Consider the following 12,456-nt stretch of genomic DNA (forward strand, 5'->3'; position numbering starts at 1 on the left):
GCCGAGCTGAGTTGGCCTGACGTGAAATGAATGAAAGTCCTGTGCTGAGCGGGCTGATGCCCCAGAGGGAGCCTGTCAAGGAGCCGCCTTCCCGGCCAGGCTGGGACCTCAGGCAGCCCTAGGCTGAGGCTAGAGATGGCTCACTTCCTCCAAGAGCTGCAGTCTCAGTGTCTCTGCCACCCCACTTGAGAGCTCAGTACAGGCTGGTCTCGGGGATCCCCATTCCTGGTCGCCTCCCCAGCCCATCCACACAGGGCCCAACCCCCCTTTGCCTCCAGCCACCTCCCCACTCCCCCATCTGCTCCTCCCCAGTGGGAGAAAGACCGGCCCTTTCTTCCCTGGTTTCTGTGCCCTGGGTCCCATCCTCTCCTCCCTCCTCAGAAGCCCTGTCCTCACCATGGCCTCAGAGAACGCAGGCACCCCCTCCGCAGACCAGTTAAATGACCAGAGCTAAGGCACGACCCTCCTCGCTTTCTTAAATGCTGTCCAAGCGAACCAGTGTGCAGTCAGAGTCTTGAGAACAACTCGCCTTTCAAAAAAGAGAGAACTACAACACAACACAGCGCAATACAACAGAACAAAATAGAACCAAATGACATAGACCAACCTATAATAGAACATATCAGAGCGCTTTGCACATTTTAAGAATAACTACTGTTTCTTAAAATTTTGTTTCAATTGCGTGTGCGTGTGTATAGGTGTGAGTGGTGTGTCATCCTGGGTCACGACTGGAGACTGGTTAATTGGTAGAAAACCTCGCTCCAGCTCCTGCCTTAGCTCCCGATTCTCCTTCACAGTCAAAATCCCTGATGGAAACATCTATCTCCAGGCTGCTCTTCATCTTCATCTGGCTTCTGTGGCCCCATCCCCAACCCTGCCAACCAAGGGTTCTGTGATCTGCACCTTCCAAATCTAATGGCTTCTTCCCAGACTGCGTGTCCTTCCACCTGTCTGTGGGCTCACGCAAACAGATGACTTGTTCCTGAAATTCTCTTTGTCCGAGGAGTCTGTGTCGTCCTCCAGATTCTCCTGGCTCTTCCCTCTCTGTCTCTCACCAGCTAACCTTCTTCCTTCTAACTCCTAAACACCTTACCTCAGTATCTTCTCAGGCTTCTTTATTTTTTTGTTCTCCCCTCTTCTCTTTGCTACCCTCTCCTCCCAGCTAATGGCTTCGGCTGCTCTGTGTACAAGACTCCAAATCCACATCCCCATGTTTACTTCTCAAGCTCCGGCTGTGTAGTTGGCCAGCTGTGAGGCAGGCTCCCGGGACTGGAGCTGGGGCTGGGGAGGGGCAATGCTGACAGCACTCAACTCACGGTCACACACTTGACGGGGTCAGGCAGGTGAGGCAAGCTAGGAAGGATTACCATCCCCCTTTACAGAAGAAGAAACTAAAACTCTGAGGGTTGAGGGACGTCTCCCTGGTCACTCATCCACAGTGAGAGGATCCCAGAAGCCATGACTTCAGAGTTCAGGGTTCTTTCCCTTCACCCATGCACTGGAACTCAACACGTGCAAAAGCAATGCGGCATAGTATTCATTAAACCAGAGGTTCTCAGCCAGAGCTATGCGACAGAATCATCAAAAACGCTCTCAGGAGGAGAGACGGCCAGGTTCCACCTCAGACCTACTGGGTTAGAACCTTCTGGGAAAGGCTTTTGTTTGTTTTAGCTTTATATTTTGAAGTAATTACAGATTCACAGGAAAGTACACAGAAATACACAAGGAGGTCCCACGCACCCTTCATCCAGCCTCTCCCAACCTTAGCATCTTACACAACCGTAGTACGATATCAAAATGAGGACACTGACGTTGCCACAACGGAAGAGCTCCTCCAGGTCTCTCCAGCAATACAGGCACTCATTTGGGTGTGTGCACGTAGTTCTGTGCGGTTCTGTCATGTGTAGACTTGTGTAACCACCAGCACAGTCAAGATGCTGTGCCACCACCGCAATACCTCCCAGAGCTTTGGCTTTGAAGGCCGCCCAACCCTGATGAGGAGCACTGCACCCGTCCTACTTCCCCTCTTGCCCCCCATCCGGGGCATGACCATGATCCTCTGAGGCACCCTGGCTTGAGGCTGAATCGTCGTTCACCAGCCCTCTTCTGGCCCATCTGACCACAGCCTGTTAGTCAAGAGACCCGGCAGACACTTCCTTTATGGCATCTCTCAGGCTCATGCCTCGGCCTCAACCCCACATCCACCACTGCTCCAGAGCCCTTGATTTCTTGCCTGTACTGCTGCAACTGTCATCTCATCCAGTTCCCTTCTTCAGGACGCCCCTTTCCCCCAACAGTAATAAAAACCGCAGCCAAAGCTCTTCATTGCCCAGCCCTGACTGCATCACTCCTCTTACCAAAAACTTTCATGGTTGTCGCCATTTACAAAATAAAGTCCAAACCGTTTAAATTCAAATATGAAATCCTCTATATCTGGCTCACTTTCCTTACCTAAATTTCTCAAAATCAGTCTCAGTTTTCCCCACTTTCCCACGTGAATGAACGACAAAACGGCCTCCTTCAGGCCATGATAAAGTTCTCACCGTGGGGAAGAAATGAAAAGCTTCAAGAGTTCCTTCTTCCGGGCTTCCCTGGTGGCGCAGTGGTTGAGAGTCCGCCTGCCGATGCAGGGGACACGTGTTCGTGCCCCGGTCCGGGAAGATCCCACATGCCACAGAAAGGCTAGGCCCGTGAGCCATGGCCACTGAGCCTGAGCGTCCGGAGCCTGCGTGTCCGGAGCCTGTGCTCCGCAACGGGAGAGGCCACAACAGTGAGAGGCCCGCGTACCTCAAAAAAACCAAAAACAAACAAAAAAGATTTCCTTCTTCCTGATGCTTCGTTCTTTCTTTTGTGATGTGAGGATGGAGCCTGGGGATGCCTCTTGCTTGGGGGAATATACCATCACCCTTGGAAGGATGGCTCTTCCATCCCTGGCCTCCTTACAATGTAAGAGGTGAGGGGGCCAGCCGGCACGGGTAGAGCAAGGTAGGGTACACGGGCAGCCTAGTCACGCTGTTGTGGTGTTAGCCACTGGAGAATGGGAGCTTCCTCCACTCCTTGGACCCAAGCAAGGTGATGGTAGGTAGCTGCTCGAGGTCTCCCTCACAATAGACCATCACCTTTAAAACTACACTGCCTATTCGCTGCCACCCTTAGGTGCCTTTTCCTTCCTTCACGTCCATGGAACAATGAGAGTTACATGATTCATAAGCACTGCCCTTCAGAAAGCTCTAAAATCCCCTTCATAGCATTGCTTCTACACTCGCTTCTACATGATAATAAAATGAAAAAGAAAATTTGCTTATTAAGATTAAAAATATTTCAGTTATCTGATATGTTTCAGCTTTAATTGATAACAAAATACAAATTGCTCATCTGAACTTCTCATTACAGCAACGGACTCACTGGGAAATTTACTACCTGACATCAGAGAAAACGTTAAAGATAACACAAGCCCAGTGACTCTGTGATCCTGTGACCCAGCGGTCTATTTTTTAAAGTCATGAATTATCCATAGAACATTCATATTAATGGTCCTATCAAGAGCACTGGCTCCTTTTTTTTAATTAATTAATTAATTTTATTTATTTATTTTTGTCTGCGGTGGGTCTTCGTTGCTTACTCGTGGGCTTTCTCTAGTTGTGGCAAGTGGGGGCTACTCTTCATTGCGGTGTGCAGGCTTCTCATTGTGGTGGCTTCTCTTGTTGCGGATCATGGGCTCTAGCCACGCGGGCTTCGGTAGCTGTGGCTCGCGAGCTCTAGAGCGCAGGCTCAGTAGTTGTGGCACACGGGCTTCGCTGCTCTGTGGCATGTGGGATCTTCCCAGACCAGGGCTCGAACCCGTGTCCCCTGCATTGGCAGGCGGATTCTTAACCACTGCGCCACCAGGGAAGCCCAAGAGCACTGGTTCTTAAACTGTCTCAATACATGGTCTCTAAGCTTGGAGAATATTATGGGGATGGTATATGTGGGAGGAATCAGAAGCCATGGAATATGCACCAAGGGAAAGAGGTAGCTTCTAGTAGCCGGAGAAAGCGAGATGTGACGTGAGGGCTTCAACAAGGGCTTGCTGGCCACCTGGGGCTTTGCTCGGGCCAGATGGAATGAGGAACAGGGCGTCCAGAAAAGAAGCTAGACTTTCAACAGCTCTGTTGCTGTCGTTGCATTGTACGTCTTCTACCATCCCCACCATCAACACCACTATGGCCACCACCACCGGCACCATCAACACCTCCACCATCATCACCACCAACACCAATGGACAAGCTTCCAGGCAAAGGCCAAGGCATGCAGCAAAATGCAATGATGCTTCACAGAAAAGAGTCACTGGAAATGTTCACTGTGTACATGGAGGGGGTAGAGGTCACGGCTATTTATCTTATCACACTGCACTAAGATGTTGGGGGAGAGAGTTGACAGCCAGTGAGGGAAAGCCTGGGGACCAGGCCCCTCTGGAGTGTGGAGAGGGTGCAACTGTGGAGTGAACCTTCCAGAGCGATAACCATCGTGAATTTCTCCTCTCTGAGGCAACATCCCAGAGAAGGAAGAGCCGTGGAGAGCCTCAAGAAAGTGAGAACCCCGAACAGAGGCTGGCCCCTCCGGTCAGATGTCCGCACGAGGCAGGGAGCCGGGCACTCACCATTACTGCTGTTGTCATCCACCAGGATGATCTCCTTGAGCAGGTGCGGAGGTGTGCGCTCGATGGCTGAGTGGATGGAGCGCAGCAGCACGGAGAGCGCTTCGTTGACAAAGATGAACACGATGCTCACCTCCGGGAGGCTGCTGGGGAATGAGAGGTTGCGGCACCTGGAAGGAAGAGCAGCCGGGCACTTAGATCTGCCACTGACTTGGCTGGGGTCACCCCGGGTGCTGGCCCGCCCACGTCTTGGCTCCAGCTTTGCTGGAGGACTCGGGAGTCCAGATTCTTCCCAGGGTCTTTTTCTTGATATACTTAAGATAAGCCCTAAGTGTACAGCAGACAGGCCCTCAACCACTGAAACCAGTTTGCCCCACTACAGAGTCTGAATTTGTCAGTGACTCCCCCAGCTGAACAGTTGTACCGTTAGTGCAGGGCCTGGAACCCGGCAGGCAGTCACTGAGTGTTTATTGGAAGAATGACTCCAATATTTCTAAATCCAGGAGGATGGGAAATGTAACCAATGAAAGTCTTAGTTTTTCCAAAATGGCATCCAGTACTTAAGTGAGGCCAGACCTTAGATGACCTGCCTCAGGAGAAAAATAGGTCTCCTTCCAGAGACTCCTACTGCCAGAATCCACCCTGCCTCATTCCAGAAATCACACTGCCTGGGGCCTTTCCCACCTCTCACTTATGTCAGGGATTCAGCCTCCAGAAAAGGTTGAAGCCAGAGTCAGAGGCTCAACACACTAGAGGACTGGAAGGACACTTCCAACCTCACTTCACAGATGAAGACACTAAGGCTCGGATAGGCTAGGTCCCCGCCATGTGTCCGCTGTCGAGATGGCATCTCAACTCTGGTCTTCTTACATCTACACCAGGGTTCTTCCTTCAGGGAGAAGTGGTCAGGGGAGAGACTGCCTCTAACTGTCCATTGCCTCCCTAGCTCCACTGAAACCCTAAAGCCATTTGGAGGTGTCTTATCCAAAGGACAGGAGGCAAGATCATAAAAGCCTGCGTGCCATTCTCCACGGGAGGAGGAACATGCAACCCTAAAATCAGATCCCATCTAGAGGCCAGACCATAAGAAGTGCCACGGTTCCCAAGGGCATGTCAATTCCTTCCGTTGCAAACGTTGCCTTTATGGGTAGGAAATCATTGCTGGTGCCCTTCTCTGGCTGAAACTAAATACTGTTTCAGAAGGCACTGAGCTCCCATCTTCAGGATACTTGAATGAAAGGAGAGAGCAGCAACTGTAGCCCTGTCCCAGGTCCTGGGCTCAGAAAAGAGGCTGCCTGCTCCCAGGGAGAGGTTTGATCAGGCCACTGATGGTTCCAGGGGTTCAAGGCTGGTGACCATGTTGCATTTCTCCAAAGTGGGAGGTGCAGCCAGGTGAGAACATGCAATAATGAGCATAATAGTGCAGGGCTTCTGCTCGTCAGTAATTAAAGTGCTGCAGGATAGGGACGGGTCTGTTCTTCCTTAATGAGGAAGGCTACAGGATAACCAGCACTGAGCAATTTTAGAGAAATCACAGTGGGGTCCCAGCCTGCTTAAGAGCAGGAGATTAATAAACTAAAATCACTGTCTCTATGGTTACCAGAAATTTACAGAAACTTCTCCTATTCTATTTCCAGCTCTCCTTTTCTCTCACCAAAGATAGGTGGGGGAAGGGAAAGAATCAAGCGTTTACCCAAATCTGCTTCATACTTAGAATTTGAGGAAAGCCATCAGGTTAACAGATTGGTGTAGAATTCATTCATTGTTGTATTTAATGGAATAGATATTTACTGAGTTTCTTCCATGAGATAGGTAGTGCACTGAGGGTACAGCAGGACATGGACAAAGGGCCTGTCCTCATGGAGCTTATGCTTTGATGGGGGAAGCAGGCGAACATGGAAGCAAACAAATGATACAACTTCCTATAAGTGCTGAGATGAAAAGTAATGCGGGGTTGGCGGATAGCGTGATGCCCTGGCAGCTGTTCTAGAAGGAGTGCTTAGGGAAGGGCTCTGTGAGGGGAGAGGTCTGACCAGAAACTCACATGGCACACCACAGTGAGCTGTGCAAAGGCCCAGTGGGGCGAAGGGAACCGTGCTGTGACTGGAGAGGAGGTGATGGAGGGAACCAGCTCATGGAAGTGCAGCAAAGGGCAGGAGGAGATGAGGAGGTGGAGGGAGGGACTTAAATGAGGGAGAAACTGGAACGACTCCTTAAGCTTAACAGACCCTTTCCAAAAATTTCTTGTTGTTGTGAACAGTAATGTGATAACAGAAATTAAAAGGCTGCTGGTTAACAGTCAAACAATGCTTCTGGCTAGTGCTTATTTATGGTTATCAAGACCAGCAGCTGGCCTTTCCTTAAGCATGGAGACTGACAGAAGTATTAACATGCAACCTACTTGCTAACTGCAGTTTAAAAATAATCCTTCAGGGCTTCCCTGGTGGCGCAGCGGTTGAGAGTCCGCCTGCCGATGCAGGGGACACGGGTTCGTGCCCCGGTCTGGGAGGATCCCACATGCCACGGAGCGGCTGGGCCCGTGAGCCATGGCCGCTGAGCCTGTGCGTCCGGAGCCTGTGCTCCGCAACGGGAGAGGCCACAACAGTGAGAGGCCCGCGTACCGAAAAAAAAAAAAAAAATCCTTTATATGGTCAGACTACTAGCACATGACCTTTATTTTTCTTTTATGAAAGTGTAATGAACAGCTCCTAATAAGGTCAATATATCCGTACACTGTCAGTTCACTGTCCGCCCCACTAACTCCACCAGCATGAAGACTGTGACCCTACGTCTGTCCCCACTTCTCCAGGGGTTTCCTCTGGGTTCTTAGAGCCTCACTATCTGAAGCTTCTGGTGGTTCTCAAGTCTTTTCCAGGGTTAGGGGTTAACTGCCTTCTCCTCCTCTCTTCCCTTCTTAATTCTCAGCCTAACCACTCCATTTCCGCCTTCCAAGGAGACCAAGTTGAATGTCTCCCAGTAACGGGCCACGGCCGTCCCGATGGCTTGAGCAGCTGCTGTGTCTAGGATCTGCCTCCTGAAGATCTTTCTGCGAGCGGAGTGGAAACGTTACTTTTGTTTTACAAGCTAAACTCTGCTGATCACTATTTTCGCGCGAAAGACGCTTTCGAACAAGGTTGTTACTTAACAGCCCTTTTGAACGGAACACCTAGGAGAGTGTGCCACGTGTGTGTGTGTTTGTTGCCTGTCTCCCTCTACTATAATGACCCTCCCTGAGAGCAGGGACTTTATTTTGCTACTGTGCTAGCTCCCAACCTTAAGCCAGGGTGTGGCATATAGTAGGTTTTTGGAACTGAACAAAACTAACAGGTTTATTTATTTTATCCATGCATACTTTGGAGATACTGTGGGTTCAGTTCCAGAACACTGAAATAAGGTAAATACTGCAATACAGTGAGTCCCATAAATATTTTGGTTTCCCAGCGCATTTAAAATTATGTTTCTACTACACTGTAGTGTGTTAAGTGTACAACAGCATTGTGTCCAAGGAAACCAATGTACATGCCTTAATTACAAATATTTTATTGCTAAAAAACGCTAAGCATCATTTGACAACACAAACCTTCAATCTGTAGAAAATGCAGTATCTGCGAAGTGCAGTAAAGTGAAATACGGTAAGACAAGGTATGCCTGCATAAGGCCTAATTTCACACGCGTGCCACTGATCTCAGCACGCTCTTTTCATACAAACCTCCTCCCTCTGAAGGAGAGTCAGGTCCTCTCCCAACAGCAGGCCCTTCCTCTTCCACCCTCCCTCCCCCGGATTTGTGGCCCCAACTGCTCACTTTCAGTCTCCAGCAGGCTCTCAGTTCCTTTGCACTGTAATTAAGTGATCCCTCCAGGCCAAATGTCCTGACCTCCTAAAATCCTTCCTTCCTCCCCTTCTCTCCTGGGAGCCACTCAGGGCCCTCCCAGGAACAGCCAGGTGCTTTTTCTCCACACCTCATGGCATCTAACCTAAACCTGGGTCTGCGTGAGCAGGCAGGTGAAGGGTAGGCAGGTTAAGAAAGACGAGGTGGGACAGTTTATAGGGAGAGAACATTGCAGGGGAGGGGGATGAATAGAGCCACCCAGATGCTGACCCAGCTGTGCCCTGACTTGCTGCGTAATCCTGGGCAAGCCACTTTCCTGCTCTCCATATCTTGTCACAGATTAAGGGGGGTAGAAGCAATGATCAGAGGTGTCTTCTCTGTACAGTTCAGGATCTTCTATCTCACGTGTGGTGAATGGAAGATGTCTCACTAAAGAAATAGCTTGCAAACTTTCTCTCCCTCCTAGCCAGTGCCTGGTCGTCACCAAATGCCACAAGACACATACATCCCCTTACCACTGTTGTGACTAGGCAGGGTGACCAGCTTCATCCTGGTCTGCCCAGGATTTTCCCAGTTTCAACACTGAGAGTCCCAAGCACACTGGGATGGGTTGGTCATCCTATGACTAGACCACAGCTTCCTGATGGTTGGGACAGATCTTGTTCATGACTGCATGCCCTCTGCCGGGCACCGTTCCTGGCCATCAACAGGCATTCAGCCTGCATCTCTTGAATGAACTGATAGCATCCTTTTCAAAGTCCCCAACACACACACATTCACACAGTATGATTGCAACCTTTGTTTCAACATTAAAGCAGAACTTACGTGGCTGAGAGGAGAGGCCAAAAGAGGGAAGAACAGCATGTCAGGTGAGATGTCTGCATACCTGCCAGTCACACTCACCATCATCACTGCCGGATACTGAACTCAGGACAGAAGCCTGCCAGCAGCGGGGCAGCCCAAGGCCTTCCAAAGAAACACACGTCCAAGAGGGTTGTTCCAGACCCAAGCCCAGCAATTTCTGTTCCCAAGTCCGGCCACTTCACCCACAAACCAGCACCAGCCTCTGCCCGAGGGCTGTGCCTCTCATATTCACACACGGAGATGTTCTCCCCCAGCACCTGCATCCTCCTGGGTCTGGCCAGCACAGCCTTTGCTCCCAGCCTGCTGTCCCCACCTGCTCTGGTGTCTGCCTCTGTCCTCCCCTTTTCCGCCTGCCTCTCCAGAGAAGGGCCAGGGGACGTGAGAATCAGAGGAACCACCAGGTGTAACTGGCCCTTCCCTACTTGTGCTCCTTAAGAAAGCCTGACTGTACCAGACCGGTCCCTTACACATTTTGAGAAGAGGTACACTCTCCTGTAAAATTAACCATAAAAGTTCCCTTTTTATTTTATTCTTGTTCAAAGTTGAGCCATTTTCCACTAGAGATAAAAACAAGGCATTTCTGAGAGGGCAGTACTATGGCTGTCTAATAAGCCGGGACGGATGGTCATGATAAAGTCAACTACATCCATCTCTGCACACAGAGGTGGTGTGGGTATGGAAGCGGCTGTGTAGGGAGCCTCCCAGCAGAGCTCCCTGACACGATTTGGAGCTGTTTATGAGGCAAGTTTATATCAAAAGCCACTACCCACGAGAGGCAGGGAAGCAGTAGCAGACTAAGGAAGGCCGAGCCAGGCGCTCTGCCACTGGGTACCGCCCGGGGCAGCAGCCAGACACCCCCATATTGGACCGATGGATTCTCCCCTCCCTGTGACCTCGGCAAATCTACGAGCTCCCGGTCCATCAGAGCATGACTCATGGAGGCTGCCTGACCTCTTCCAGAGCGAAGATCAGAGTAGAATGTGAGCTGTGGTCTGCCGGCCAATGTGCACAGGGAACCAGGTCCAACTATGCCTGGATCCTGGGAGTGGAGGAGGGACCGCCCTGGACCAAACAGAGAGAAGACGACACTCCCAGGTACGCACTCCCTTGAGTGCCCGGAGCCCCTCTTTCTTCCCAGGTTTCTCCTAGAGAGGCTCTACCCTGTACCCGTGGTCAGCACACAAGGGCTCAGCTGTACCGTTAACCACCTAGAGCATAAACCCTGGGATCAGCAGTGCCTCTTTGTCCCTTACAGCTATCTGTGTCCTCACTCTGGCCTCCACCCTTCTACCTGTACCCACAGGACTTGCTTGATTGTCCTCTGGCCTCACTTGGGCACACTTCTGGCTTCTTCCAGAACTTTCCAGATTAGATAGGCTCCCAGCCTGCCCGCGACCGGTCTGTTGGGCTTAATGAGAGCCGAGGATGAGGGCAATATGGGGGTTCTCACGGGGCACGAGTGCAGTCGAGACTTCCACTCCCTGTGCCTGGCATCTCTATCACCACAACCTCTGGAGCTCAGAGACTGCACGGTACAGCTACCCCTACTGCCCAGAGACTCCTCACAGAATATCTGGAAGTAACAATAGTACTAATTTCCATTTACTGAGTGCTTATGATTTGCCATAAACCACGCTAAGAGATATACAGATGTTTTCACTCTTTTATCCCCGCTCTGAACTTTATTCCTTCCTACAGTCTTATACGGTAAACATTTTATCCCCATTTTACAGATGAGGGAAATAGGGCTGAGGCAGTAAGTTATCTTCCAGGGCTTACACCTGGGCTCATTTGCCTCCAAAGCCAGTACTCATAGTCTCCGCTAAACTAGGGTCCGTACCTTCTTTCCACAACCACCCAGAGATTCATCTGTCCAGACACTGGTGTTGTGATAACCCAAAGACCTGGTGGAGGGAGGGGCAAAATGGAAGTCACTCCAGGTCAACTCTGATGAAAGATGGGGCAGATGTAGTGTGTCTACTAGGATGATGTGGACTAACATGATAAAATACTACTGGGCACGTGAAGCCTAAAACTGTCTTCTTGTCCCATTGCTCCCATTGAGATAAACCCTCCCCACATATACTCCTTGTATGAAGCTGTCTGTGTCCTCTGCCAGGTGGCCTCACCATTCCGCCCACAACTTGTGGGACCAGAGACTGCTTCCTGAGCCCCAAGTAGCTATCGACGGGCTGGCGGTCAGTGTACAGAGCAGTGTAGCCCAGGAGCTCTTATAGCCGATCTCATAATATTGAAGAAGGACCAGCAGTCCTATCAAGCCCTTTCTCATGGGGAGGTTGAACATGAGGTACCCTAAGAAGACGGAAGCAGAAATGATGGGGCAGGAAACAGAACACTGTCACTGAGTGAGCTGCAGGTGTGGACAGTCACTGTTAGAGACACGGCACTCTAAGAGATGAACAGAGAGGATGCAGACTCGAGCCTGTCCAGGATGTCCTGAGCCACGCTGCCCTCCTCCAGAGCCTGGATATGTGGCTTCTGCTGGTGTGATTATGTGACTGCGTAGACACTGGCCTACAAAGAATCCCAGCCATCTGTGGTCATCTCAGTGAGTTGAGTGCCTTCTTCCATGAGAGCACACCTACCCTAGCAAAGAAAGACCCACTGCACTTCCTGGACTGGGATCGGATCCCCCTGTTAGACTCTCACAGCCTCTTTCATTTTTCTTATATGCTATGGCAACGTGTTTTTACGTGGTTATTTAACAGACGTCAGTGTCTCCATTCAACTACAAGCTGCATGAGGTCAACACCATATCTGCTTTGCTCACCAGGTCCCCCTTGTGCCTCACACAGTGTCCAGCACAGAGTACAAACTCAGAAGGCACCGGCTATCTGGCTGAACGAACAAATGAATAAATGCTCGAATAGCAGACAGTAGAATGAATGCAGGCCCGGGAAAGCTTTGTGGGTGGGAATCCCACTGCGGCCTGACAGAATGGGAATCATGGAGTTGAACACATACTCCCTGCCTGACCACAACAATAAGCCCAGATCATCCACTAAGCCAGAGGGTACGTGGAGCTAGTGGGGCTACCTAGTGTAGTCAGGGGCTTCGGGGGCCTGGCAGGAGGCCACGTCTGGCTCAGATGTGGAGGAGACAATG

At 50.7% G+C, this 12,456-nt stretch overlaps 1 protein-coding gene across 3 annotated transcripts in view; it reads right to left on the reverse strand.

The window, feature by feature from the left end:
- GALNT18 (polypeptide N-acetylgalactosaminyltransferase 18) overlaps positions 1–12,456 on the reverse strand; it is a 353,141-nt gene that overhangs the window by 162,943 nt on the left and 177,742 nt on the right. For all 3 annotated transcript variants that reach the window (XR_004351151.1, XM_032640889.1, XM_032640890.1), the window contains exon 3: positions 4,640–4,806. Coding sequence is in view for 2 of the 3 variants with exons in the window: in XM_032640889.1 (XP_032496780.1) it covers positions 4,640–4,806 (167 nt within the window). In the remaining variant the exon portion in view is untranslated. The remainder of the gene's footprint in view (positions 1–4,639; positions 4,807–12,456) is intronic.

The sequence above is a fragment of the Phocoena sinus genome, chromosome 8 (assembly GCF_008692025.1).
Source record: "Phocoena sinus isolate mPhoSin1 chromosome 8, mPhoSin1.pri, whole genome shotgun sequence".
Classification (NCBI taxonomy): domain Eukaryota; kingdom Metazoa; phylum Chordata; class Mammalia; order Artiodactyla; family Phocoenidae; genus Phocoena; species Phocoena sinus.